At 38.4% G+C, this 27,963-nt stretch overlaps 1 protein-coding gene across 31 annotated transcripts in view; it reads left to right on the top strand.

Moving 5' to 3' along the window:
• BBX (BBX high mobility group box domain containing) overlaps nucleotides 1-21,915 on the top strand; it is a 280,471-nt gene extending 258,556 nt beyond the window's left edge. For 12 of the 31 annotated variants that reach the window (XM_003776174.5, XM_054551566.2, XM_063721803.1 and 9 more), the window contains 5 exons: nucleotides 608-697; nucleotides 2,055-2,114; nucleotides 9,253-9,450; nucleotides 11,810-11,996; nucleotides 16,081-21,915. In XM_003776174.5, coding sequence (XP_003776222.1) covers nucleotides 608-697; nucleotides 2,055-2,114; nucleotides 9,253-9,450; nucleotides 11,810-11,996; nucleotides 16,081-16,168 — 623 coding nt within the window. In that variant the 3' untranslated portion in view covers nucleotides 16,169-21,915. Of the gene's footprint in view, nucleotides 1-607; nucleotides 698-2,054; nucleotides 2,115-9,252; nucleotides 9,451-11,809; nucleotides 12,055-16,080 lie in introns of all 31 variants that reach the window. The other 19 variants (XM_003776175.5, XM_063721811.1, XM_054551572.2 and 16 more) reach the window with 10 other exon arrangements.
• The last annotated feature ends 6,048 nt before the right edge of the window (nucleotides 21,916-27,963 follow it).

Below are 27,963 nucleotides of genomic sequence, written 5' to 3'. Positions count from 1 at the left end.
AAAAAAAAAACTCAATTTTGTTTCTTTATCTGAGAAAACTAAGAATCTGAAACATCTCCCCCTTCCACCCAGAATAAAGTTTTTTGGCAGATATTTTCTCTTTTTAAGTCACTTTTATCTTCTTAGATTATTCTCAGAAAAGGCCAGAAAGCTATCTAATGCTGTCGGGTCAACTGCTGTCCTGAAAGTGCTATCCTTGTTGTGAAAAGCAGTTTCACTGGAGAGATAAAACACATATGCCATCCTTTCCTTCATGGTATTTAGGAGTCTAAAGTAAAATCTTTTCTCTATTACAGACTCTAGCCACTTTGCTCTTATTGGTTGTAGTTTGTTTCTAACTCACTGTATCTGCAATTTCTGCTTAGAGAGTCCCAGCCCTAATGGAGGCTTTGCCCAATACGTTTCTAAGGAAAATCTCACTGGGTTTAAATAAGCCTAAAAAGGGGGCTGAGCACCAGTTAAGTAAGTGAAGATGCAAGATGACATTTATTGAGACTCAATTTGCTTATTCCACAGGAGGGAGGAGGGTGGAATTGTTGAGAAATACACAATATTTTTTATGAAACATTGTGAATTTAAAATATATTTATATTAATATTGTCTGTAGGTCCTTTCCAGTCTCAGAAAAAGAACTTATTCCACAAAATTGTCAGCAAATATAAGCACAAAAAGGAGAAGCCCAATGTTCCGGAAAAAGGTATTGGTGCCCTCCATCCTCCATGAAGGGTTCTTGGTCACCTCCATTGTGATTCATCTTTGAGTAATGCTTCCGTGCACTGCCTTTGCCTTGTCCTCCCCTCTGCTTGCTTCAATGCCATCAGCTCCTGACGCGGGTGTTCTCATTCTTTCCGGACTCTGCAGCTAATGCAAATCTCCTTCACTTGGATTGCTGTTCAAATCCATATTTGTCTCTATTTTCAGAGCCCCATATGAATCCTAAAATTGCCTCTTCTCATCTGTATTTGGTGCGTTTTGCAATTCAGTCTTGACCACTTATCCATTTATTTTCTTTGACTATTCTTGGTTTTCACATGTTTGGCAGCCCTTCATACCATGACCACATTTTCCTGCTTCATGAAATCTTACAGTTTCGTGTTCATGTGAAAGTGCCACCATTTCTGTACTTCCTCTGACACTTGGGGATTCTTGCGGACCCTTTTCTCCACTCTTAAGTTGTAACCTGTGTCTCTTTTACCCCCCTCTTGTTTGCCAGGCTCTTCTTCCGACCTCTTTCGGTCCCATGCCTGTTACTTGAAAGGGCAGTAGAGACTGATTGCACTCTGTCCCCTCTTTACTTGGAACGTCTGTCTCATTGGTATGATCTTGATGGGCCTTTAAACCTCTTCAGGGCTCATCTTAAGATCTCTTTCTTCCCATAGTACAGGACTCCTATTCTTATTTCACATAAAAGATAAATCTTCCCATCTGGCTCAGTGCAGCCAAGTATTCTGTAGGTCAGGTTTTCTTTAGCATCTCCCTGCATGTTAGTGTCGTGACTGCCATAAACCAACTCATCCGGTGCCCATTTGCATCCTACTTGCATGGCCAGATGTGAAGCATTCCGTGTTTCTTGAATGAGGCTTTAAACGCAGCTGTCTCCTGTGTGTAGACATGTGTGCCTGTATGTTGCTGTATGTAACCTTTTACTTAATTTGGGCCTTCTTTTCACTTCCACTTCAGCTTCTTAGTTTTGTTTTGTATATTGATATTATTTTTTCTTCTGCTTCCAGTAAAGAAACATTATTCATTAGGTGAAAACATCAGCTTTTTTCATTCCCTTTTACTGATCTTCAGATTACTTTGATTAAAGTTACAGAAATAATCCAACACTGTATTTCATAAAAGACAAAAATTTTATTTTTAATCCATTTTCTGTACAGCCTCATTATTTTAGTTGGCAAATACCATTTTAAGAATTAAGTAATTGACATAAAATTCAGCTTCATTTGTGTGATGTTTCAAAAGTTAGTTTGTATATCATCTTGTTTTTGTAGTATGGGTATCTACTAAGAGTAGAGTTTCACTTTTCTTTCCTTTTCTGTCATTGTTTTTAGGAAGTGGGGATAAATGGTCAAACAAGCAACTCTTCTTGGATGCCATTCACCCTACAGAAGGTAAGACTAGCAATGTTATTTAATTTCAGACAATCGGAGCTGGAAATGACGTAAGTTGTATAGGTTTTTAAAAGGTATAATTTATATAGGTTTAACCAACAGCATTAGACTTATGTGTTCATAATTAGGTTATTTTTAATTTTCACATCAAAACTGCTATTTGGGGGACTTCTGCCAAGGGTCAGACAATGTGTCATGTGGTGTTTAATCTGTTAAAGGGCAATTTGTAACCTTTGAATCGCATTAATCAGAGATTAGAGTTTTTCATAGCTAAATATATTCAGCATTGCAGTTCATGTTGCAGGCAGATGCTTATGCTCAGTGGGAGTTGGAATAACAACCTGGTTGGCTGGGCATGGGCAGGCCTGCAGGAGTAACTTCTGACCTGGATGTTTTCCTAGCCCATTAAAATGAAACACCCCAGCAAGGCACAGTGGCTCACGCCTGTAAACCTAGTACCTCGGGAGGCCAAGGTGGGCAAATCACGAGGTCAGGAGTTCGAGACTAACCTGACCAACATGGTGAAACCCCGTCTCTACTAAAAATACAAAAATTAGTCGGCTGTGGTAGCGCGTGCCTGTAATCCCAGCTACTCAGGAGGCTGAGGCAGGAGAATTGCTTGAACCCGGGAGGCGGAAGTTTCAGTGAGCCAAGATCGTACCACTGCACTCCAGCCTGGGCAACAACAACAAAAAAGAATAGAACACCCCGAGGCTTATGGGTAGCCCAAGAAAAATCCAATATTAACTAGTCATGTTATAGGTCCTAGGTGCAGATTTGATTTTGAAATTTCTCACGGCCATATTTATTTGTGACTTTATATAATTGGTGTTAAGCATTGAGCCCTTAGGTGAAGCCTAATTTCTTCAATGGTTAAGAGGCCACCTTTCCCTTCTTCCTGTTGATTCTGTTTTTTTCATTGCAGATATTTTAAAAGAGCTGACATTTTTGTAGGGCTTAATTAGGAGTCACTTCATTTGAAAACTCGAAGGGATTTTAGAGATGATTTGTTTCAACTCCTTTGATTCACTTATATCCAGAAATGGGAACTTCATGACCTAGTCCACATCTTTTGACTCTCAAATATGCTATCGTTCCTTTACTGAAAATGAGAAAAAAAATAAAATGCACAATTGACTTAAGTCACTTATCAGAAATAGTCATGATTTTAAGATAGCTAGCAAAAATGGTCAAGTTTGAGTTCATGTTAAACATAAGTATTTTTGATTTAGTAGGCATCATTTACATGAGCCACGTCAGCTTCTGTGTCATTTTACTTTTACAGAAAACGCCAGCACTACATCTATTATCTCACTTGTCGATTCACATTCACAGCCTCTATGGAATATTCTGCATCAGTGCTGGCAAAACAAAATATGAATTCTGCTGTTCACAGCATTAAATCCGAACATCCTCAAATTGATACATTAGCTCGTATATTTTAAAAATATGTTCCTTATAGTTTTTTTAATGTAAGGCACTTATGAACTAGCAGAAGAGTTTGAAGGACATTTAGGACCACTTTACTCTTTACTTAAAATGATACTGTTCTAAGTACTTTGTTCTGTTTTTTTAAACACTGAAAACCCTACAGAGGTACCAGAGCAAGTGCAGTGTAGTAGAAAGAGCACTTATCTGGGGATTAGGAAATCTGGGTTCTAGTCTCAGACGTGCCACTAATCAGCATTTTTCAGTAGGACAAATTGTTTAACCTCACTAGGATTACTCTCCACATTGGTATTAAGTACATATATAATTTGTGTGTTTAGAGATTGGGTGAATGATGAGATGAGGCAGTACACAGACTGTAAATTCTGTTTCCCCTCTAACACTTGATAATGATTTTATTGCTCTGGTATCTTGAGTAAGTATTGTGATACTAGAAGTACTATATTCTGTAGCCCTAATTTTCTGCTTTTGGGGGCAGAAAAGTAAATCACTTTTGAGTCTTATAGGCAGTCCCAGGCTTTAGTAGAAATACAGTTATAATTGGTGATATTTAATTATATTTATTATTAATGTATATGAAACAACTTTTGGAGAATATGCACTGAAAAATGCATGTCCATTATTTAGTGTAGAGTACAAACTCATTTTATGTGGCCAGGAAAAAAGAATCAATTTGAGCATCAGAAATTACTAGTAATTTAAAGTAACCATTTTTGGTTTTTTATTTTCTTACTGTCTCCAACATTTACTTGTGTAGTGACTATGTGCTTTGTGAGTTTTCTAGGCCTTTAATACTCTCTCTCATCTATGACTATATCACTGCTTATTGAAACTTCACCTTGGAGAGGGTATAACTATATGACAGAAAATATAGCAATAATATAGAATAATTTAAACATGTCTAAGATTAAAATCCTGCTCAAATGTTAGGAATTGTTTGTAGCTGATGTCTTTAATAGAAATATTGAGTCAACTGATGCTATATAACTGTTCAGCTATTCTGACTTCTTCTGAAGTAGATGACTTCAAGTTCGCTGTGTTTTCTTTATACCACCCTGTGTACAGGCACCTTGCAATCTTTTTTTCAAAATATCAGAAATATTTAGATGCTTAGTAATATGTTTAAATGCTATGTTAATAATGTGTCTTAAGCCCTGGGCTTTTACAATTCAAAATTGTTAAACCACTTTTTGAAATTTCAGTATATATGTATTTTAAAAAATTGCCCACAGCCTAGAATTAAAGGTAGGATTTTCAAATAAACCAAGAACACTACCTCCTACCTCTGCCAGTGTGTTTATCTTTCCACCTAGTTATGGTGTCATACGCTCATGCTTTAAGCTAGAAGTTTCTAATTGCAATAATAATGATGATGATAACTAATACTTACTACCACTTTATAGTTTACAGGGGGCTTTCATATATATATTTTTTTTTTCAATTTCATCTTAACAGCATTCCCAGTGAATTAAGGAGGGTTTATCAGCCTTGAATACATGGTAAGGAATTATGGCCTGAGCAACACAAGCAGATAGGGAAGAAACCATCTCTCCATTTAAGTACATCGGCTACTACATTTTCCGTTTTTCATATTTGTAGACTTTTAACCCTCATTTGGTTCAAATATTGAAAATATAAATGATATTTCACAACAGGGAAAAAAAAACCCCAAAACCTAGGACTGGGAATCTCTGTTAAAATTCACTTCTTTGCAGTGTATAAATCTAATTATAGGCAGGAAAATTCTGGTTTATAGTTAGATTTTCACACACGATCCACAGTGCCCAGTCTAACTCGATCTCTTTTCTTAAGTTTGAAATAGTTGCTATATAACTTCAGCAAAGTCTCCCAGGATGTTGGGTAAGGCTCATTCATTTCTTTTTCCTGTTTTCTATTCAGCATCTGACTGCTGTTTCAGCTCATGGGAGACCTACCAAAGGCAATTAGATTCCAGATCTGGCTATAATAATTTCAGTGCAAGTTTGAAACCCCAGTTGGAGCACTCTAGTGGCCTCATGGGGTACAATACAAGAGCAATGCTGCTTTCCCAAAAAACCTGCTCCACATTTTGGGATCAGATTTTGGAAAACAAGATGGTCTTTTATTGCTACATTCCTGATGTGGCTCCAGGAGTGAGCTTGCATTATCACTCTCAGATGATATGCACCAAGTGTGTTATGGTTATTGTTTGGGTGTAAAAACTAGCCCTGTGGACTGGTTCTGAAGTGTTCAGGTAGTTTTGTGTGCTCAATTAAAAGCTGGAAAAAAAATGACTAATTTGTTTTGGAGCCACAAAGCCTTTCTTTTCTTACATTTCCATTAGGTTGCGGGTTGTCGGGAGGAACTAACTTGCTATCTTTGTACTCAACTTTTGTGCTTGTTTCCCTCTCTGAACTTTTTTCATCTCATGTCCCTCACCACCAAGCTTTTGTCTGCTTTGCCAATGTCGTTGGACTCAGATCTACTGTTTTGTTCCAGAAAACTACTTCTTGGACACAGTCCCATCTGCCTTCCCTAATTCTTCTGTCTTAGGGGAAGGGTCTCCCTGAGGGCTGATCCTGAAGGCTGTCCTCAGTCTAAACCACCAAACAAGACCATACGTTCTGGGGTTAACCCTTGGGTCAGAACATGAGTCTGGACCCTTATCCTCTTCCAAACTCTAGGAAGGTCACATTACATACCTTTTGCAAATGTGCGTCATCTGCAGGGCCCATCATTGCATTTTGATGTAACAGTAGGTTTAGAGGAGACCTCTGGTTAATTGGCATTACCTTCTTTTGGGGAACTTATGAGAACCTCCGACATAGTCTTTTTTTTTTTTTTTTTTTTTTTTGCCTCTTCCACTTGGTCTGCAGTCTGATTCACTCCTTTACTTTCTTCCAATATACTGACCCTTGGGACTTGAGTATTGCTGGCCTGCTTTGGGCCCCCAGGCTCTTTGCCTGCTGGTTTCTGAGCTTTCCGTAGTCACAGTCTGGTTTTAGGCAGAAACTGTACCTCCATTTGCAATCAACCCTTTTGCAGCCGTGCCTTACGCTTCTTACTGTGTTTTTACCAATTCATCTGGAACAAACTAGAAAAGGAACAACTATTAAGTAGAAATGAAACCATTTGAAGGCTCGCCAAACAAACAAAAACAGTGCTAGTCACGGGAGTACTGTTTCCCAGCCTGTGACTCTGGAGCTGACTGGTGGTTTGTTGTTGTTGTTGTTGTTGCCCCTGGCCAGATCTCTGATGGTAGCCTATGTAGCAAAATTATTTTAGGGCTAGATGGCTCCTTTAAAGTTAATACAGTCCCACCTCCATCTCTGAATGAAGAAACAGAGGCCCACGGTCAGTTGGACTGCAGTTAGTAAATTCTGGTCTCTCTGTGACTGTTACTGCCATTACCCCATGGTCTCTGTGTAAAAAGCAAGTCATCTTTCCCAGCCGACTTGGCCTTTTTCTGGTGTCCATGTCTTTTCATTGACCTCCTTGGTTCTTCTTTCCGCAGCCAGTTCTAATGTAAGATATGATGCACCTTTCCATCTTTGGAACCCCACTATATACCCTTATTTCTACATGTTCTGTACTTTCCTGGGAAGGGGAAGTAGAAAAGGGAAGAGATTAATATTCTTTCTGGAATGTCCATCCACCATGTGGAGACACGTGGAGAGGTAAACAAGACTCCTGTAATCAGAAGGGACAGCTGATGGATCTGGATAAGAAGTTAGAAATCTCGAAGCTTATGAATGTGCAATAGATGTTATTTAATGCTCATTGTAAATTCAGATTTGGGGCTTCTTTATACTTAAAAGAGGCTTTGAATTTTAAGGCTAAAATAGAATCATGCATCTTCTTTGGAGTGTTTCTAACTGAATTATTTTTTATTTTGCTGGAAGCTTTTATTGACGTTTAAACTAAAAAAAAAAAAATCTTAAAATATGTCCCACCACTGGCCTATGTTAAGCTAAATATCAAAGTACAAATATTCTAAGACTAAGTATAATAACTGAGTAAATTAATCCACCATTGAGGTAGATCTATTTGACCTGGGAATAGATCTGCAATCTAAAAGGAGTATTTTTTCTGACTTTTGATTACTTACTTGAAAAGGTGTTTGGGAGCATTGCCAAGTAGTTTTTTTAAAACAACTGTTATCTTAAGCCTGTCTGCACACAGCCATCTGTTATGCAATATTGAGGTAAGGCCAAACCAGAAATGATGGTGTGATTTCTGCTTTACATACTTTCTTTTGATGTAATTGAAATTATTTCCCACTTGTTTAGGAATGTGAAGCCTGGAATCAGCCCTTCTTTTGAAACATCTTTTAAAGACTAGGTGCCATGATTTCCAGGACAAATAATCTTATTAATTCATAGCCTTCTTTCTTGAGGATGTACCTAAATCCATTAAACACCTAGATTAAACATTTTAAATGAGGGCTGTGCAAGTGTTTATACCAACAAGTTCATTTTTTCACACCCTGAGTTATTCTTGCTCTAGTTTTTTTTTCTTCTTATTTTAGCTTTTCTTCCAAATATATATATATATAGCTTTATTGCCAATATCTACCTTCAGATATGCCTCCTCTGGATTTAGTTTGCTTAGTGCTTGTCATGTCTGACATTAGTTTTCCGACCCACATTCTCCTTTTCTTTGTCAAAAATAATTTCTATGTCTCTCCTAAGAAATTGGGTAGTTAAAAATTATGAAAGTGCTTCTTTTCCCAGCTTAAAAGCCCTTGGGTCACTGGAATTTCTTTTAAAGTCCCAATCATAAAACTCAGCTATGTTATACCCCTAAACACTTACTAAACTCATATCTACACATCTTTTCTTACTTTTAAGTTAAGGTCAGGAGGGGGTAAACTGCTAAGAAAATGAATATATAAGAAAAGACACAAGCATCCCCAATCTGTGTAAACCAGGAGAAAAGTCTGTGGTACAGGTGTCTTCCTTACTCTTGACAGAGTGACTCAGAATATAGGAGTTTGCTATCAAATGATTTATTGGGGTTACAATTAGGATACCTAAAACTAGCCTCTCCACAAGCCAGGATGACATGTGGGACTTCGTTAAATTATCTCACTAAGTGTATTCCTTGTTTTAGAATTCAGTGAATGAGAGTTTCTTTCCTTGGCATGCTGGCTTCAACAATGTTTGTCCTGTCCTTACTGCACAGTCAATCTACATGAAAGAAAGTCAGGCCTCAATTTCTTTTCTGATCAATTCAACCTGGTGCTTAAAAGCAAATGTCCCAACCATAAATATAAATTTAAGAAGCACATATTTAATTTTAGTGTCCTCTGAAGAAATTTCTTTTACCATCCTCTCTAGGCCAACTGGCCAAAAGGATCTCTCAGATAGAGACCCTGATCACAACCAGGACATAATTTACAAGAGGACATAATTTACTCAGATTTACCTAAATTATCATCCCCACCAACGTTCAACACCCAAAGACTTAGAAAATGTAAAAAAGAGGGGGTGTCTTAATTCACTGCATTTAATTTATCAAAGCAAATATCAATTGGTACTAAACAAGTTAGGGGCAACGTTTTATTTCATTTTTTCCATCAGTACTTTGAAAACTCTCAGTGTAAATTCTCCATTCAGATGGGTCAGAAATTTAGACATGTTTCCTTCTAAGAGCAATTTTGGTGCCTTCTGTTTTTGTGCATAACTATGCATGGTATTTCCTATTTCAGCCATATTTTCAGAAGACAGAAACACCACGGAGCCTGTTCATAAGGTTAAAAATATCCCATCCATTTTCAACACTCCAGAGCCAACAACAACGCAAGAACCTTTAGTGGGCAGCCAAAAGAGAAAAGCAAGGAAAACCAAGATTACACACCTTGTGAGGACAGCAGATGGCCGGGTATCACCAGCAGGAGGTACTTTGGGTAAGAAGAGAGAGCTTTAGACCAGAGGTGTCCAATCTTTTAGCTTCCCTGGGCCACACTGGAAGAAGAATTGTCTTGAGCCACAATAAAATACACTAACAATAGCCAATGAGCTTAAAAAAAAAAAAAAAAAAACAAGCCAGGCACGGTGGCTCACGTCTGTAATCCCAACGCTTTAGGGGGCCGAGGTGGGTGGATCACGAGGTTAGGAGATCGAGACCATCCTGGCTAACACTGTGAAACCCCATCTCTACTAAAAATACAAAAAATTAGCCAGGCCTGGTGGTGGGCACCTGTAGTCCCAGCTACTTGGGAGGCTGAGGCAGGAGAATGGCGTGAACCCGGGAGTCAGAGGTTGCAGTGAGCCGAGATCGCGCCACTGCACTCCAGCCTGGGCGACAGAGTGAGACTCTGTCTCAAAAAAAAAAAACAACAAACGCAAAAAAATCTCAGAATGTTTTAAGAAAGTTTACAAATTTGTGTTGGGCTGCATTCAAAGCTGTCCCCTGCCACATGCAGCCTGCAGGCCATGGGTTGGATAAGCTTGCTTTAAACAGAGATAACTAGAGCAAGCAGATGACCACCATGTCAGCAAATGACTGTAAGCAACTGTGGTTCCTATTGAAAAATGAGTCTATTCTGCAGCTTTCTACAGACCTCCAAACATGTTTTATTCCATGTTTAAAATCATAGCTAGTTTTCCAAGAGCATATCTGAATTCCTAGAAAAGAAAGGTAGTTTTTAGGACTGTCATCTTCCCTTTCTCTTTCTGAATGTGCACAAAAGCAATCTTAATTCCAGGAGATCCTAGACTTTTAAAGATACTAGATGAATCAGTATTTGACCATGGTCTGCTATTCGGGTCACTACAAGCCAGATTACCAGGCATTCAAACCAGTAGATTAAGTTTAAAATGCATCCAACATCCACTTCCTGTATAACTGGTTTAGACCATGCAGGGAGCCTGAGAATGCTTCTGGATTTCTTGAGTTATCTGATTTAATTCAACCAACTGGTGAATTTCTCCATTTTCAATCATGGCCTGTGGTCTGTTTGCTGTTCCTGGTAGCCTCTTTGGCAGTAGAATGACCTGAGGAGCCCAAGGTAAGGGGTGTGGCTGATGAGTGATACTGAGACCCCCCCGGCCCCAAAATCTTGGTGTGGTATACCAGCTAGGTACTAATGGCCTTGGCTGTTGCCTTTCTGCCTCTCAGCACCTCCGCAATTTTATTTTATGTGATTTGGGTTAATCTAGGTGTTAATAGAGGGGAACTGTTTGCTTAGTTAGAGGACAGTTTATGAATTTTGTGCACTTCTTTTGTGTGTTTTGAATATTTAGATTGTTAGAAACATAGAGTATATTAAAGGCCCTGATTTTGCCCTGTCATATAGAGAAAAAATTCAAAGAGGTGGAAGTTTTTGTTTGAGTACATTCAATACAGTAGAAGTAGAATGAGGACTAAAACCTAGATGTCCTGATGTTTAGCCCAGCAGTCCCCTCCCTCCTTTTCTGTCCAATCGGAGTTCTGTTCTGTGACTTTCATTTTGTAGATTGTTACATCCACATTTGTTTTCACTTGGAGGAGGAGTGAAAAAATATGAGAACAGTCCCATTTACATAGAAAAGTGTCATACCACTTTTGGGTCCTAATAGATAATATTTAAAGCTTTTATCCGTCATTTTCTATATTTACAATTTTTTTTAAACTGTGATAAAAATTTCCCTTCTCTATAATGGCTACATAATAAAGAAAGTATACTCATTTGTAGCAGGCATACTTGCACAGCATTTCATCCACCTCTTTGTAAAGACCAGAGGGCTTTGTCTTCTCTCCAGTAGGTCTTTAGAACAAAATAACAACTTGGGCTCTCATTAGAACTGGTTTATGTGCTGTATAGGCCATCCTAAGTGTTGGTATCACAGCATACCCAATGTCCAAGTTGCCATAGTAGGGCATGCTACAGCTTCGTGAGAAATGTTTAGTCAGTTGGGTTTTTAAGCGCTCTTTTACAGCATCTACAGGCCCCTCTACAGAAGTCCCTTGGGTTTTATTTTAGCCGAGGCTCATTTTTCCTTCTCACTCCAAAACTGACCCATTCTTTGACCTCAGATAAAACACAGCTTCTCTTCAGCTCAGCCTCAGGGCACAGTGCTGTCCATAGTTGCAACTGAGCTTAATAAAAGAGCTTTGTTACCGAGGAGAAGAGATTCTGTAAAAGCCTTAATATTCGATGGATAGCAAAAGTGAACAGTAGAGAACGTTAGCTCTTTTCACGTTGACTGGCACAGCGTTTTCTGTGTCTCTTCTCTGGAGAGAACAGAGTGATCCTCTCATGATGGATTTCTCTTTTGTTACAGATGACAAACCAAAGGAACAACTGCAGAGGAGTCTTCCTAAAGCAACTGAGACAGACTGCAATGACGAATGCGCACACAACACCGAGGTCGGGGAGACGCGGAGCAGTACTCCAGAAATGCCTGCCGTGTCTGCGTTCTTTAGCCTTGCTGCACTGGCTGAAGTGGCAGCCATGGAAAATGTGCACAGGTTAGTGGTAGAACGTGGAAGGAGAAAGCAACATGGAAACCAGATCAACCTCTTTGAGGTGATTTGTGACATTTTTTACAGGGCATTGGGGTTCAAACTTGGTTCAAGAGCACTATTGGTTATATGAGGTATTACAAAAGTATACATGCTAATTAGCAGTGCGGGAAAATACCAGGGAATATAGTCAGCCAAGTGTTTTATTTTGAATATGTTATCCTGTGGCTAAACTTCATTTCCATAAAAAGCCTGAGAGCAGGGAAGCAATATTATCTGACCAATGAGCTTTGGAGTCCCATTGCAGACTGAGGTTTGAGTCCTAGCTCCATCACCTGCAAACCAAAAGATCTTGACCAAGATTATTAACCTCTCTACCCTTGGTTTTTTTCCTCTAAAAAAAACAGGGGCAGGTGGCACTCATTTCACAGAGATGTTATGTGGGGTAACTCTAGCATCCCAGTGCTAGAGTGTGGAACGCCCCTTATTGGTGATGGTGTTGGTGCCATCACCAGCCATCAGAAGACAGTGCAGTCCAAGGGAAAGAGCATCTTGGCATCTGACTCATGGCAGCCAGATGCCTGGATTTTTCTTCAACTCTTCTGTGATTTCCTACAAAGTAATTTTTTTCTCTGGACTTTAGTTTTCTCAGCACACATTGAGCATAGTGATATCCCCAAAGAATTACGAAGTTGTAAGCATCAGATGAGATCATAGATGTGAAAACCCTTTGAACTCAGCGAAGCCCCACAGAAAGTATATTAAGTTCTAAGTGTATAATTGGGTATTCTGCTACTTAATGGATCCTTTGGGAAGGCAAAAAAGCCTATTGTAAATTCAGGTATTTTATATTCCTATTCAAAATGGATTACCCATGGATGAGCTGCTTTCTTAGACTTTCAGTCTTCAGTACAAAAGAGCTCTCAACCCAGTGCAGCTTGTGTAGCCAGTTGTAGGCCACACGCTCCTTTTTCACATCCAGGTAAACCTGGAGTCCCCTGACGTGAGCTTGGTTTGCTTCTTGCTATTTACGTGTTGTATTACAGTTTGAGTACTTCCTCACAAATAGCCTCTAGATATTTCCAAGAAGTCAAATTCCTTTTTATGTGTACACTGCAAGTTCCTAATAGCAAGTGAATGCTGACAGACATTGTTAAAATTCACTGAGGTCTCTGAGGGACACAATGCACAGATACTTCGCCATTCGTGGAGTCGTGCAGTCAAGGATAGAGGACAAACACATGCACATGCAGTGAGAACTTAAAATATCTGCCTGAATGTTATTAAGTGTCCCTGTGAATTGTGGAAATAAGAAAGAATCTAAGAATTGAGAGAGGGATAATAATTCAAGGGTAGGAAAAGGCTAGCACATAAGCAACTTGGCTGCTGCCTGTGTTCTAAGCATGGTCACACCGTTGCTCTGTTAACCAGCCCTCCATGGTTCCCAATTTGCATCAGCAGAAAGCCACAGCAAACCTTTCCAATCTCATTGTCCCCACCCTCCACACTCCCTACCCTGCAGTTATGTGGAATCACTTACCCCTTTCCAGATATGCCAAGCTCTTGCCTTGTACATCCTCTGATCAGGTGAACTGCTCTCCTTCTCCCCACCCTAGTCCCCAGTCCTCTTCTCTCAGTCCTCCTGATGCCCTAGGCTGTGTGTTTCTTGTTGTTCCTGCATGCTATGCTCACACCTCTCTCAGACCACATTGGGATGTATTGATTTGTCGATGCTTCTGTCTACTTTCAGTATATTTTGAAAGCAAAACAGTGGTTTTATTCTCTATGTTACCAGCTTGCTTAGTTCCTGTTATAACAATTGATAAATGAACAAATGAATGGGTGAATGAATAAATGAGGTAGTTTCTGAAGTATGACTGCCTAAGTTAGATAGCAGGTATAGAAAAAATAATGTGAGTAAAGGTTCTTTTTATTTTTTTTAACCTTCCATTAGAAAGAACAGTAATGATTACTAGAATTTTACCATCAACCTAATAAATGGTTAGTGTTCTTAATAGCTAGAAGGACAGATCACCCTGGAGAGTCTTAGCTGTAACTTGAGCCCTTACCTGTTAAAGCAGATCTACCCACCAGGCTTCTACCTGTAGGCTCACTGTAATTGAACCTGGGTTGCATACCAATGAATTAAGCATTACTTCAGCATCAACTCGGTTCATAGTTTAAAGGGTGGCCCGTGGAGTTAGGGGTGGAAATATAAGACCTGCACTCATGCCATGAAAAAATCTAACATTAGGTTCAGAAACCTAACTTAGACAGTTTTACAAAATACACAAAATAGAGAGTTGGAACAAACCTTTGTTAAGAGACCAGTTTATTTACTAGAAGTTAAATTAGCCCTCCCAAGTGGGCCTTTTTAGTCCCATTTTAATGACTGTTAATTAACTTGCCAAGAGCACACAGCCAATTTGTGCCCAAGTCAAGATTTGAACTCCTTATCTCGCGTGCTGCCAAAGGAAAGCTTCAGTCATGTCGGAGAAAATCATGAGGAATCTCACCTGACCCTTCCTCTGGGAGCTAGAATCATCAATTGCAGCACAGAGTCCTCTCCCACTGTGATTCTGACTTCTTTCCTTTTTCCATTGATTTAGCTGGACTTTCCCCCATTTCTCTCTCCTTCTTGCCATCTTTTTTTACGTTGCACTTTTCATCTTTTTTGGTTTTTTTCCTTTTCTAATACTTACTAAAATTCTTTTGGATCTTTTAATATCTTAAAAGTAAAAAGTAGCATTTTAATTTCATCTTTCTTGAACAAAGAGCTGAACATACTGAACAGGTGGTATCTGTAACATCCACATGTGAATAGCTTAATCCAGAGGTTTGATTCTAAAATGTTTTGCTTTTCTAAAATCCTAAATATCTTGGGCTATTAAGTGATCATTTGATTCTGAAACCCCCAAATGTTGCAATTTGTCTACATTATTTTTCTTTTTTGTGCATCAAGAGAAACTTGAGTATAGTTATAGAGCCAGGTATAAGCTAAATCTTGAAATAGCTCCTTTTGTTCTGTGTACTCTGAAGAAGATACGATTTTGAAAGGTCATCCCAATGAAAACATTGCTGATACATCACATATTTTCAGCACAGTGTTACGCACTACAGACCATTGTAGGTTACAGAGCAGTGAGTGTGCATTTTCTAGGATTGGTAGGCCTGTTGGAAAATGTCAAGGAAGTGCCCAGTCCTATCTTTTTAGAATGAGAAGCTCTGTAGAAATTACCAAGAATTTTGGACAGTTTTCTCATTACCATGAAGTAAATTGTATTTTTACTACTAATTATACAAAAGCTGAATGAAAAATCAGCTATGTTTGGCATAGGTTCTATCCAAATGATGGAAATTTCCATGAATTTTCTAGTCCTGTCTGGAGTTCTCCCTCCATGTGTATTGATTTTCACCCAACTAGGGTAGATTTTGTTAAAATCTAAAACCCAGCATCAGTACTTGTTTTCTTCCTCCAAACACTCTCTGTCCATGTGCATGTGAGTTCAGAGGGTTTTATTGTTTCCTCATTCATTTTTTTTTTTTTTGGAGTCACAGTCCATCTGTTTCTCTTCCAGAGTCATTGCTTTTATTATCACTAAATTACCTGAAGGTTACCAATTACTATGAGAGAACTTTCCCTTCAGGCAAGTCAAGAAAAGGAATGTGTCATTTTTAATACCAATGGATCAACAGGAAAATTACTGTCCCAGAACCCCAGTCCTTGATTGAAATTTTCCCACTTCTTAAAGAGTTGCCCCAAATCTGTTGGTACTTAAAATTTCATCTCTTCAAAATGGAAGTGGTTAGTTGTTTGAGGCCAGAGGGTATGCTGTTGAGTTGTGTGAGGGGAATTCAGATATGAAATCTTAGGAAGGGAGACAGAATGGGAAGGAGGAAGGGGAAAAAAAGAATCAGGAAAGGGACAGAAGAGAAAAAACTCTAAAGCAAAAACAGTTTTCATTAAATGACGTAAGTAACAGCAGTAACTGTTAAACAAGATATTGGAACACACTTGTTATTCATCATCCTCTCCTGTCTCTAGTAACATATGCTGAATAAGTGACTTTTTCTTCCTTTTATTTTACAGAGGTCAGAGGTCAACTCCGCTCACCCATGATGGACAGCCAAAAGAAATGCCACAGGCTCCTGTACTTATTTCCTGCGCTGACCAGTGAAGCGCCCTTTCATTGTAAAACATTGTGCTTTACCTACTACCCTAGCCTTGTCTTTACCGAGGGATGCTAGTGAGTCCAAGTGGTGGAAAATATAGACTGCAAACAAGTGCTTGTTGCCCTACACGGCCCAGATTCACTTGAAGCAGAAGTTAGCATCCTGGGCCAGTTTGTTCTCTCAGAACCCAGAATCTTTGAGGGTAAGGTTATCTGTCTGATATTGAGCAGAAACAGAATGATCCTGGAGCTTTGCTTTCTATTGAAGGCTTTTGACGGTAATAGGTGGTAACTTGGTAAAAGGCTGCCTTTACTGTAGCTCATCCAGCATCTCTTTTACCAACCAGAGAGTGTGAAACTAGTTTCATATATTACCTAGTTATTCTTTCAAAACAAAACAAAAAAAAAACAAAAACTGACGCACTGCACTAGTTATTATTAGATATTCTTAGTCTTTTTTGTACATGGAGATTTAAGTTCTAAGATGGTTTATATAATAGGTTATACCTACATTTATATTGTAGAATAAATATTAAAAAGCCTGTTCCAGAGACTCCCAGGCAGCCTGGGCAGGCAGATGTACCATTGTTAGTGGTGTATGCTCGGCCTCGTGGTCCATATATTCTGCACTTTTATATTTGCCACCAGAATGGTAGTTTGCTGGCAAAAAAAAAAAAAAAAAAAAAAAGAGAGAGAAAAAATTACAACTCTTACAATCTGAATTTTTTTCTTAGCCTTGAGTGACCGAGAAGAATTTGCTTGAGGCAAATTGTGGCAAATATTTTCCCAGACAGGGGAAGAGTCCTGCAGATTACAGATTACTGATGTTTTCATGCCTTGAGGATTCTTTTATTTTTACACAGGGGTCTAAGTGACCAATGGATTGTTCATACAAACAAAAAAAAAGACAAAAATATTATTCAGAAGTGACCTTAGTATTACTTCACTATTCTAAACACATTGAAGACACTCACTTCATGTGGACTTGGAGCTACAGACCTTTTACATCCATCACAGATTGACTGGACGGGTTGCAATTGCTATGCACAGCCTGATTGGCACTGCAGGTTTTTAGAGCCATTTTGAGTTTGTGTTGTTTAGGAGGTATTGAGTCAATGATGAGGGAGGTATGCCTGACCAGAGTGGGACTCTCAGTCATAGATCCACCTGCAAGTCTCTGTTTCCTTTTTGTGTTTTGTTGCTTTTGAACATAAAACCAACCATACATATGCCAGCGCCAAGTGGATTAACTGGCTTAGAACATTCAACATATTGACTTAACCACCTGACATTCACAGTGTCTTGTTTCCTAGCAACAGATGCAAAGTGATAAATCAAAATTAGTCTGAGGCTACAGATTTTACAGGGTATTTGTTCTATAGCACAAAGTATTTCCCCACTCTTGCGTCACAGCACAAACTACCAAATTTTAATTATTGGATTCCAGCAATAATTTTTAATGGTTTTCAAACTGGCGGAATTTTGACAGTGCTAGTTCGAGTTTGAAGCTTTTGAATTAGATCTCTAAATGGTGACAGTTTACATGGTTTTATCTAGCTTTCTTATTTATACTTGACTGAATTGTAATGATTTTTTTTCTAATTGTAATTTGACGTAATAGCCATACAAAAATGACTCTATTCATACTAGGTTTAGCTTCTCATGGTTGTAGATATTACTTCAGTTCCGGTGCTGGAAAATATGTACAACATACTAACAGGATTGAAAAAAAAAATAGAGGTTTTTCTTCTTTTTTTTTTTTCCAAAGCAGGTAAAGAGGGTAGCAAAGCATCGGAATGATGTACTCAAAAATGCATATTCCTGGTGGGGATGGAGGAAGAAGGCATTAGTAAAAGGTTAATCAAACGTTACAGCTTAACCCCATTCATGTAGGAATAAATCAAGTGAGCAGTTCCAGACTGTAGCATAATGTTTTTACTATGATGCTGTTTTATTAATATTTTCTAAATTTCAAAACAAAAAGTGAATGTTTGAAATTGCTGGGTCCCTATGTTGGTGGCTGTTGGAGTTTTGGACCACTCGCTAGCAGTGATTTGAAGATTATAATTAGCTAAAATCCAAAACAAAAAACCAACAACAAAAATTGTATGGTGCAGAACATGCACCTTGACAATGGTACTAACTTGTTATTCTATAGAACACGTTAGAATAGATCTATTTTTGCCAGAGCACCCTCCTTCAGTCCTCCGATTACATTTTACTAGAGTTCCTTATGAGATTGCTGTATATTCATGGGACCTTTTTTTTAAAAAAAAAAGCAAAACAAAAGATTACTTTTTTTCTATATGATTAATATCTTACTTGATCTGCTTTTCCTAAACCTCAGTGGCTTTTCCCTTAGGCAGGGTTGGGGGTGGGAGGGCAACTTACTGGAGATGACTGTTTTCAGATACTTTAAAACAAACCTTTTTGTAGAAATGCTTAATTTTTAAGCGGTTAGGCACTGAGAGTAGCAGAAATCCTGCAAAGCTTTATAGTTCCTTAGACTCACCTTGTCGATTCTCTGAGTAAAGTCTTGATTTCAATAATTGTGCTTCTCATGCCCTGAATCTGCTGGAAAGGAGTGTTGTTATTTTCAGGTAACAACATTCGTTAGCACAAATATTTCAGACCAATATTAGTGCTCTCCTCCCCACCCCTTGTTATCATTTTCATTTCATTTCTCTCATTCTTTTTTATTTTGGAAAATCATATTGCTATAGTGTGTACTTTAATCTGCCAGCAGATACCATCTACACTAACATTTGTCCCACAGCATCCTCAAGAGAAAAAGTTGTTGCACCTTATATATATCTCAAGCAAACCAAAATATGATGCTCTTCTGCTTTGTTTTATTCTAAATTGTTGTATCATATCTTTCTGAAACCATTCTGAATTTAGTTGAAATTATCAATATTTATGCTTTTAACCTTAATTTCTGGATTCAAGCCTGTATATAAATCTTTTGAAAAAAAATTGTCCTAGCCCTTCTCTGCGATGCTGGAAGTAGAAGATTGCGTCTCAGATGGAGACGCAGTACTGTTCCAGTTTTCTTTAGCCTTTTATTTATTTAGTTATTCTGGGTATTTCCTATGTAATTTTGAAGTGTGTAGAGTATATTATAGTAACTGAAGCTGCAGCTGTAAGAAGCTGAGTGAAAGAAAAAATACTGTAAGACATCCTTAAAGTTTTTATTTGTTTGGGTACTGTATATGAGATCAGGAAAAAGAAAAATGTCCCACAGCCACATTGGAAATACAGGTTCTTGTCCCCAAATTAGGTTAGTTCCCAGATTTTAGATCGAAACTGTTAATTCATTAAAACCCGTTTTAAAAGGTAAATTCTACTGTTGTAATTCCGATAGTCTTTTTCCCACAAATATCAGAAATATATTTATTTAATTCTGTCAGATGAGCTTTCTACCGATGCCATGTCCCAAAGCCATGTTAAAATAATTCCCACGTTATCATTGTGATTCTACTTCCTGCCACTAAAATTGCTGGAGAAACAAAATAATGATGGAACACTATGAACAAAAAGGAGCATCTGAACTGGTCTGGTTATTTAGAATCCAATGTGTTCAAATCCTTTTGTTTTCTTATTAAGTCAGATGCTACTGTAAGTCAGATAAAATTTTGTTTGCACTCTGCAGTCTTTGGCTCAATGTATGGAAATGTTTGCACCTATGTAAAGTCACAAGCTAATTACAAATTGCTACAGAACAGGAGTAAGCTGAAAACTGAATGCCATGTTTTGTTTATAAGGTGGGGAGGGGAGGGGAAATACCAAAAAGCTCTGTTCCAAGTTTGGCATTTGACATTAATGTGAAGCAGTGGGACCATGCTGCCTGCTAAACTACTGTATGAATCGTAAGTGTTCTGAAGACGAGCAGCTGGAGGCTGGAGGATGGCATTCCATACAGCAAAGGAGAAGCACCCACCACTTCGTCTGGGAAAAGGAAGGAAATTGCAGGAGGCCTGGAGCCATCATTTGTAAAGGGGATGTTGTGGGGTGTGATGCTGTTGAGGAGATTCACCTTCAATTGCACTGCTCCACAGAGCCCTCATATAAGGCCACTCCTAATGGGCTACCTCGGCTTTAAAAGTTAATTTCAGTAAGTCCTGTTTCAAAAGTTTGTCTTTTTTTGCTTCTACCTTCAGTGCCACTATTTTCCACTGCAGTGTTTTGACTTCACAAACCGCCTCCTCCAGAGAGAACAATGTATTGCTGAAAATGGGCAGTAGAAGCAAATGCTGTTGTTACATTTGACCTATAAAGTATTCAGAGTGACTGCTAGGTAGAAATTAAAACTTAGCTTTCCCAAATAGCTCCTTATTTTGCACCTTATACAAAGTATACTAATTCTTAATTAGATGTTGCTTTTGTTTATACAAGCATTCCCAAAGAACTAGATTTGGATTTTGTTTTGAGTTTTTGGATTTTTTTAAAATTATCTTATTTAGATTGACTAACAGCATACTTAACAATTTTAAAAGAAGCTGTTGTTCAGTTCATCTTACCAGATGTGTCTGGCGAAGTATTCAGGGTTTGATGGACTGCTTTACTTTCGTTTGGAAATGATAACTAAGTTTATTATATTCTATATTAAACAACTTTGTTCATTTCACTGAGGACCTTATCTTCCTTATATTTCAGAACAAAGAAGCAACAAGCGTGAATAAAAAGACAAATGTATTTGACTCCCTCATAATCCCCATCTGTATGTGCTACCCTTCCTTCAAATATATAAATGTGCATCTTTTTTTTTTTTTTTTAAAAAAGGTTCCTCTTCTGGCCAAATTTAATCTATGGTGGTATGATTCATACTGTTAAATTGAGAGAGGAAACCTTGTGGTTAAAAATTATATGGCTGCTGTTTTCTTTTTGCAGTCAGTGGTCAAAACTGATCATGCCCTTAAATCAATCTTTATGCACAGAACTAGTTATTGTGAACATTACTACTCCCTCCAAAGATTTCCTGATAACTTGGGCCAGAGCTGGTTACTGAGTAACAAGGATCTAATTCAATGCCTCAAAACTCTTCCACCCACAATGCAAATCTTACCTCACAAGCTCTAACCTAAATCATAGAGACATGCATGTTTCATGCATTAACACTGATTTCGCTCGGTGGCCCACCAGAGGGGTGGGCTCACGTCCCCTGACTCCTCACATGAGTGCCTCAGCTCTAAGAGCCGTGGAACGGGGGGTGGGGAAGGTTTGCGATCTGGAGCTCAGCAACTGGCTCCACAACGTTTTTTCCATTTCATTAGCTCTAAACAAGTCTCTTGCTCTCAGGAATTTGTCAGAAAAAAGAATAAAATCACCTGAGACTCCACATACCAGATTATAAACTCTTCTCGTAGGTTTGAATTGCTTACTCACATGTCATAAATTAACCACAGCTTCATTTGACCAGCGGGTCTAAAGTCTGTTGACAGTTTCAGCATGACTGAATCGCTCATTTTTTTTTTTTTTTTTTTTGCTTTCAGAAATTGGCTTGGTTCTCTTTAGAGTTGGTGTAAACATGCCATGTAATAAATGATTTCCACTTAATGGTACAACAGAATTATTGCTTTCTTAGATGTATGTGTAGTAAAAGTCAATATACACATTTATATAATTTCTTTCTTCAAAATCTTATACCTAATTTGATATTTCTAAAAATTGCACATGTAAGTCATGTGTATAACATGCTAAAGTACTTTAACTGTGATCTTAAAACTGAATAAAAATATTTAATAAAACTGAAATATTTTAAAGATATTATTCAAATATATTTCTTTATGTTCACACTACTGGCCATAGAGTATGTGCCTTTAATGTACCATTTTCACCAAAAACAGTAGGAAAAATATTAATAAAAGTAAGATATTTCAACTATTTTAGAACATCGAATGATGTGTCCCCCTAAACTGTGTTTGCCTGTGATTTGCCATTGTCTGGACAGCCTTGGTTGCTTTTTCCAAAAGTGTAGAGTGGTGATCAGCCCAATAGAAGAAGAGGATATGCTTCAGTACACCACTTGGGTGAACGCTTCTGGGGTGCGCTCCTGGGACTGGTGATCAGAACACACCGTCTTTCCCTGAACTAGGACAAAACTGTGGAAGCGATTTCATTAAGAGTGTTACCTAAGGATAAACTCACACCTCAGATCTGGTGAATACAGTGTTCCTAAGTTGTTTTTTTTTTTAAATCCTTTGGAAACTATACACGTGCATGCGCACAGTATAATTATCAACAAATAGACTTTGTATTCAGACAGTTCTTCTACCCATGTACCATTGGGTTTTTTTTAACCTCCCTGATTCAGATTTATTGATAGTGATGATACCTCCTCATACCATTGCTGTGGGAAAGAAAAGAGAGTATATATGAAAATATTGTCATAGGGCCTGTAGCATAAATGCCCATTAAATGGTAATTATTGATTATATTGTTTTAATTCCAACTCTAAGGTTAGCATTTTTTTAAGTACACTCAAAAGATGTGATGAGTCTAGCTATTCAAGATAAACTTTGATGCTGTAGAGATAAGCTGTCGCAGGAGATTTGATGGTATGGAAAACTCAGAGTAAGTAAAAATTTGCAGCCATTAACTCATAACTTTTATATGTAGCACTGTGTAAGATTTTTCTATAAAATTAGCCTGTCTAATGAATTATACGAGATACTCCAGCACACCTCCTTTCCATTGCTGAGAATAAGATTGTGTGTGTGTGTGTGTGTGTGTGTGTGTGTGTGTGTGTGAAAGAGAGAGACAGGGAACATGGGGTCCATATCAAAGATTAAAATTCTGTTAGGAAAAAAAGTGACAGGATATACATAAGTGTAGTTTTATGGTCCTATGTGTATTACACAATTGCACCCATCCTTTTGAATAGAATATAAAACCTATTGCAAGGAAAAATTAAGTGATTCTAATCAACAGTCAGCTAAAACATACTACTGACTCCATTCCATACATATTTTAAAAGGATTTGTACTGAAGATAAAATTACGGATCATAATTTATCATAAACCTTTTTACCTTTTTGAAATTATAGGAATTTTCAAATACAGTATATGCAGAAGTAGAGAGGTATTTTGAACCCCATATACACATAATCTAGCTTCAACAAATAACATTTTCCCACTCTGGTTTTATCTGTGTCTGTTTTTTCCTCCACCTCTGTTTTTTCCCTTTTACCTACCCCAGAAGATATGCGTATCCCAGAAATATTTCATCTGAGAATATTATCAGAGAAGGCTTTAAAAGTGAATCTTTTGGTACACACAGATTGTAATTTTTTAAATATTTTCTCCTCATGATTCCAAAAATGTTGTCTAAAGCATGAAGGAACCCATGAACCCAAAGAACAGAAGTGCTGAAATGAAAGTCATTTGGAATTAGAAGACACTGTTCGGATTTGCTCTCTCTGTATTTACCTTTTTTGATCCACGGTGTCCAGAGAGACTTTTAACTTACTTCATCAAAGAGAACCCTTCTTTATGATGACTTTTTTTTAGGGTTGGAGGGGAGGGTTGTTTATGATTCTTTTTTCCCTAGATGACCTAATGAAAGGCCCAAAGGCTAAAACTTGATTTGTGTCAACTGTATGTCCTTAAACTTTTCCCTCCCACACTATTCCCACTGCATTTTTTTCTCCCCTAGACTTGCAAGAGAAAATCTGTTGGAGGGGTAGAGAGAATATTTTAGATGAGCCCTGCAAGGCAAGTTGCCAAAGGTTTTAAAAATCTGAAATGCCAGGTCAGTTGGCCCAAAATTAAAGCATGAAATGAAATCTTTCTGGAAAAGATAAAATGATAGTTTGGCTCACCCCACTTGGAGATTCCTTACCCTGTGGAATTTTACAAAAGGTCATTTTGTTGCAGGGTTGTATGTAGGAGAGTCAGAAGAGAAAAATGTGAGGATTGAAAGTCTCTTAAGGATGATAGAGGATGAAAGGGGAAAAGGGGAAGTTTATATAAAATAGGTTGTGGATATCTTATGTTTAGAAGTCAGAATTGTTTTAAAGCCAGCATGAAAATATGTCCAAGAAATATGCTCAAGTACAATGATTTTTTCCTGATCTTTTCTACTGTTGGGCATCATAATCTATGGTGCTTATAAAAGGCCAAGTAAACTTCAGATAAAATTTATATCCTCCGGAAATCAACATATGAGGCCCTGAAAAATATGTACACGCAATATAAATATAATAGATACAAAAACAGGTAATGATTTAGCATATACTTTGAAGTATTTATTCAGATATATTTAATAGAAAAGCAAATTTGTAGAATAAAAAAAATGTCTCCCGGGTCAACATATATAATCCTTGAGATAAATACTGGAAAAATTTAGACATTGTTTTATAAAATATTTTCAATTTTCCCATACCATGTATCTTGGCTTGGGTATTTGGCAGTGTGTTAAAAATAAATTTAAAAGCAATATTCTGCACATGAATCCTTGAATACCTTAAACCTTTTAATACATAGGATATGAAGTATTTAACAGGTGAATGCTAGCCTTACCTGCATTAAAAACTGTATTGTTAGAATAAAATTGCTTACAAACAGTTCTTCATTCCATTACTCTGTATCAAAGCCCATGGAAAGTTATTTCATCTCGTATGCTTTGACTTCAGAAGAGTTTTCTGTTACCCACAGCTCATATCGTGCACCCATAGCAATAATCCATTCAGCAAATCTGCATTGGATGTCTACTTGTGCAAGTACCGAGAAGACAGTCTAGCAGGGGTTAGAGACAGTCTGTTGAAATGCAGTACAGATGAAGTTGGGGATCAAAACCTGTCAGGGGAAAATGACATATGAGCTCATGGGAAACTCGATAATCTGCATTTTGAGGACATTAAGAAAAAAAATGGGTATGTGTTACTATTCTTTCAAATTTTATTTTTAAAACTTTTTCTCACAGAAAAGATCTTAGCGCAAGGAAAAAAGGAACGGCTGAGACAAGGCCACAGAGCTCCAAGACTGACAAATATGTGATCAAAGTCTTTGGGGGAGATGCATCATGCTGTGTACATTTCCTTTCTGAGTGGCTTAGGATAGGGAGCATCTCAGCCAGGCTGGTTCCAGGACTGATGTCACTGTGGGGCTGGATAGCGCACCAGCTACAGCCTTGACATAGCCTAAGAATATTTGGAAACGTAAGGTCAGGAAGTACAGCTCAAACATTTGGCCCAGGAAGGAGGTGGTTCTGTCTCCAGATAGTGTGATTCCCCCAACTCTTTTCCTTCCCCATTTGCCATACCCTTCTTTCCTCACCTTAGTTCCAGCTCTCACATGCTGCTGAAATCTAATTTTTTTCAATCGTTGAATTTTTCTAGTGATGGCACCCCGTGCCCACCAGAGCTATTTTAGATTTCCCTTTCTTTCTTACTTTTTTCTTCACTGAGAATAGCTGTAAGGTTTTTATGGCTGAGGGAATGACTCCAGAAATCCTTTGCTCTAGGAGGATTCCTGGAACAAAAAGGAGCTGCTATAAAGGATTCTCATTTTTGATGAGTGCTGCCCCCCACTTCGTTTTGGGTCTAAATTGGGCACGTGAGCCCTTGCTAATCCTTATCCTTAAAAAAGGACTTTACTACAGAAGGTACCTATTCTTACAGGACTCCCCGGGATTACTTTTCCTTTGGGAGTAGGGAAGGTTTCGTTTCTACTTTTTAAACATTCACCTTCATGTGACCAAATCAAAATCCCCTTTTCTGGAATTGGTAGTTAAAGGAATTCTTTCTTCTAACTCTGAAAACATCTTTTAAAAAAGTAAAACCATCTCTCTTAGGTGTGCAAGCTGCACTGTAATTTATGTATGTATGCAGCAAAGTTTTAGAAATTTAGAGTTTAATTTTAAGTTCATCGGGCACCTGTCTGCGGCCCCTGAAAGTTCAGTCAATAAAATCTGTGTTGCCGAAGGTTTAATTTGAACTTCCTCTCCCGACTTCCCAAAGATCTGACTTTAAGTGAGTTGGTGACATATGGAGCAACATTTCCTAAGCACCTAATGTGTACAGAGGACTGGCTGACCAGCAGGCAGGATGCTTGTCTTCCGACACCTCCACACGCCCACCTGATATGGCACCTAAAATTCTAACCACAGTGCATAGGGGTTGACTCTAATAAGTATGCTACATTCCTCCTTGGGACACTGAAATTGGAATCAGACCAAGATTTTTTTTTATATATGGGCATTTATCCATGTAAATTACTTTTTTGGCTTCCTCTTTCCCCTGCTCACACATCCAACATTCCGTATGTCTTCTTTTATTTTTATTTTTTATTTATTTTTATTTTTTTATTTTTTTGAGATGGAGTCTTGCTCTGTCACAAGGCTGGAGTGCAGTGGCGTGATCCCGGCTAACTGCAACCTCCAATTCCCGGGTTCAAGCGATTCTCCAGCCTCAGCCTCCTGAGTAGCTGGGACTACAGTCGCACGCCACCACGCCAAGCTAGTTTTTGTATTTTTAGTAGAAACGGGGTTTCACCATGTTGGCCAGGATAGTCTCCATCTCTTGACCTCGTGATCTGCCCCTACCTCGGCCTCCCAAAGTGCTGGGATTACAGGCGTGAGCCACCACACCGAGCCCATATGTCTCGTTTTAAAACACAAATGGTTTTCTGGTCGGGTGTACACTTTTCCTTTTCCGAGTTGCCTTTGTGTGACATTCTAACCTGCCACCACCATTGCCTGCTCCTCAGCCAAAGATCTATTTTAGATAGAATCCGTCTCCACTTTTGAGCCTACTGCAGAGAGCAGCAACATCAGTAATTAGTGGTGGCAAGATGAAGCAAGTCATAAATTAACTGATGAATAATATTTTCCGGGGAATAGCAGGGCTTCAGCCACATTCAAAAGGAAGGCAGAACCAACCAAGTGGCAAAATTCCACAGCAGGCGGGATGCTGAAAGATACTCCAGTTACTCAGCAGAGAACAGTTTTTCCCCGACAGTTCACCTTGCCCTGCTGAGGAGTACTGGCTGCTGTCATAATTCTCCAAGTTTTGGAACAGAGCCAGAGTTTCCAGGATTAAACTGCTGCAGATGAGCAGCACCATTCACACTTCCTAGTACCTCATTTTTTTTCCTAGTCAATTTTATTTTGAGGTTAAAACTTTTTCATTTGAATGTTAACCTCATATTAGCTTTTCTTAATTTTACCTTCTAAACTTACAATATACATACATACTTCCGAGTTTGAACATCAGGCACAAAGGTGGTCCATTGTCATGTAAACAATGACCTTGTGTTGCCAGCACTCAAAAGCTAAGAAATGGGCACTTGTCCTACCCCTTTGCCTCTGCTTTTTTTTAAATACAGCTTTTTTTTAGCACTTGTGTTGCACTAATTACTCCAGATGTTTACATAGAATTATATGTGCTTCACAGTCACTCAACAGCCTGATCTACCTTTTCCATTTATGGGTTTTAGTCTGGGTGTGGTGGCTCGAGACTATAAACCCAGTGCTTTGGGAGGCTGAGGCTAGCGCATCACTTGAGGCTAGGGATTCGAGACCTGCCTGGACAACAAAGTGAGATGTCATCTCTACAGAAATTTTAAAAAATTAGCCAGATGTGGTTGTGTGTGCCTGTAGTTTTGGCTACTTGGGAAGTTGAGGCAGGAGGATTGCTTGAGCCCTGGAGGTCGAGGCTGCAGTGAGCCATGATCCTGCCACTGCACTCCAGCCTGGGTGACAAAGCAAGATCCTATCTCTAAAAAAGAAAAAAAAATTCAAAATAAAGGATATGGATTGATCCCCTCTGTTGCTCATAAGCTGCCGGTTTTACTGAGCAATTG

This window comes from Pongo abelii, chromosome 2 (assembly GCF_028885655.2).
Source record: "Pongo abelii isolate AG06213 chromosome 2, NHGRI_mPonAbe1-v2.0_pri, whole genome shotgun sequence".
Taxonomy (NCBI): domain Eukaryota; kingdom Metazoa; phylum Chordata; class Mammalia; order Primates; family Hominidae; genus Pongo; species Pongo abelii.
Note: the sequence above shows the minus strand (reverse complement) of the source record. Positions and strands in the feature narration are given on the sequence as shown.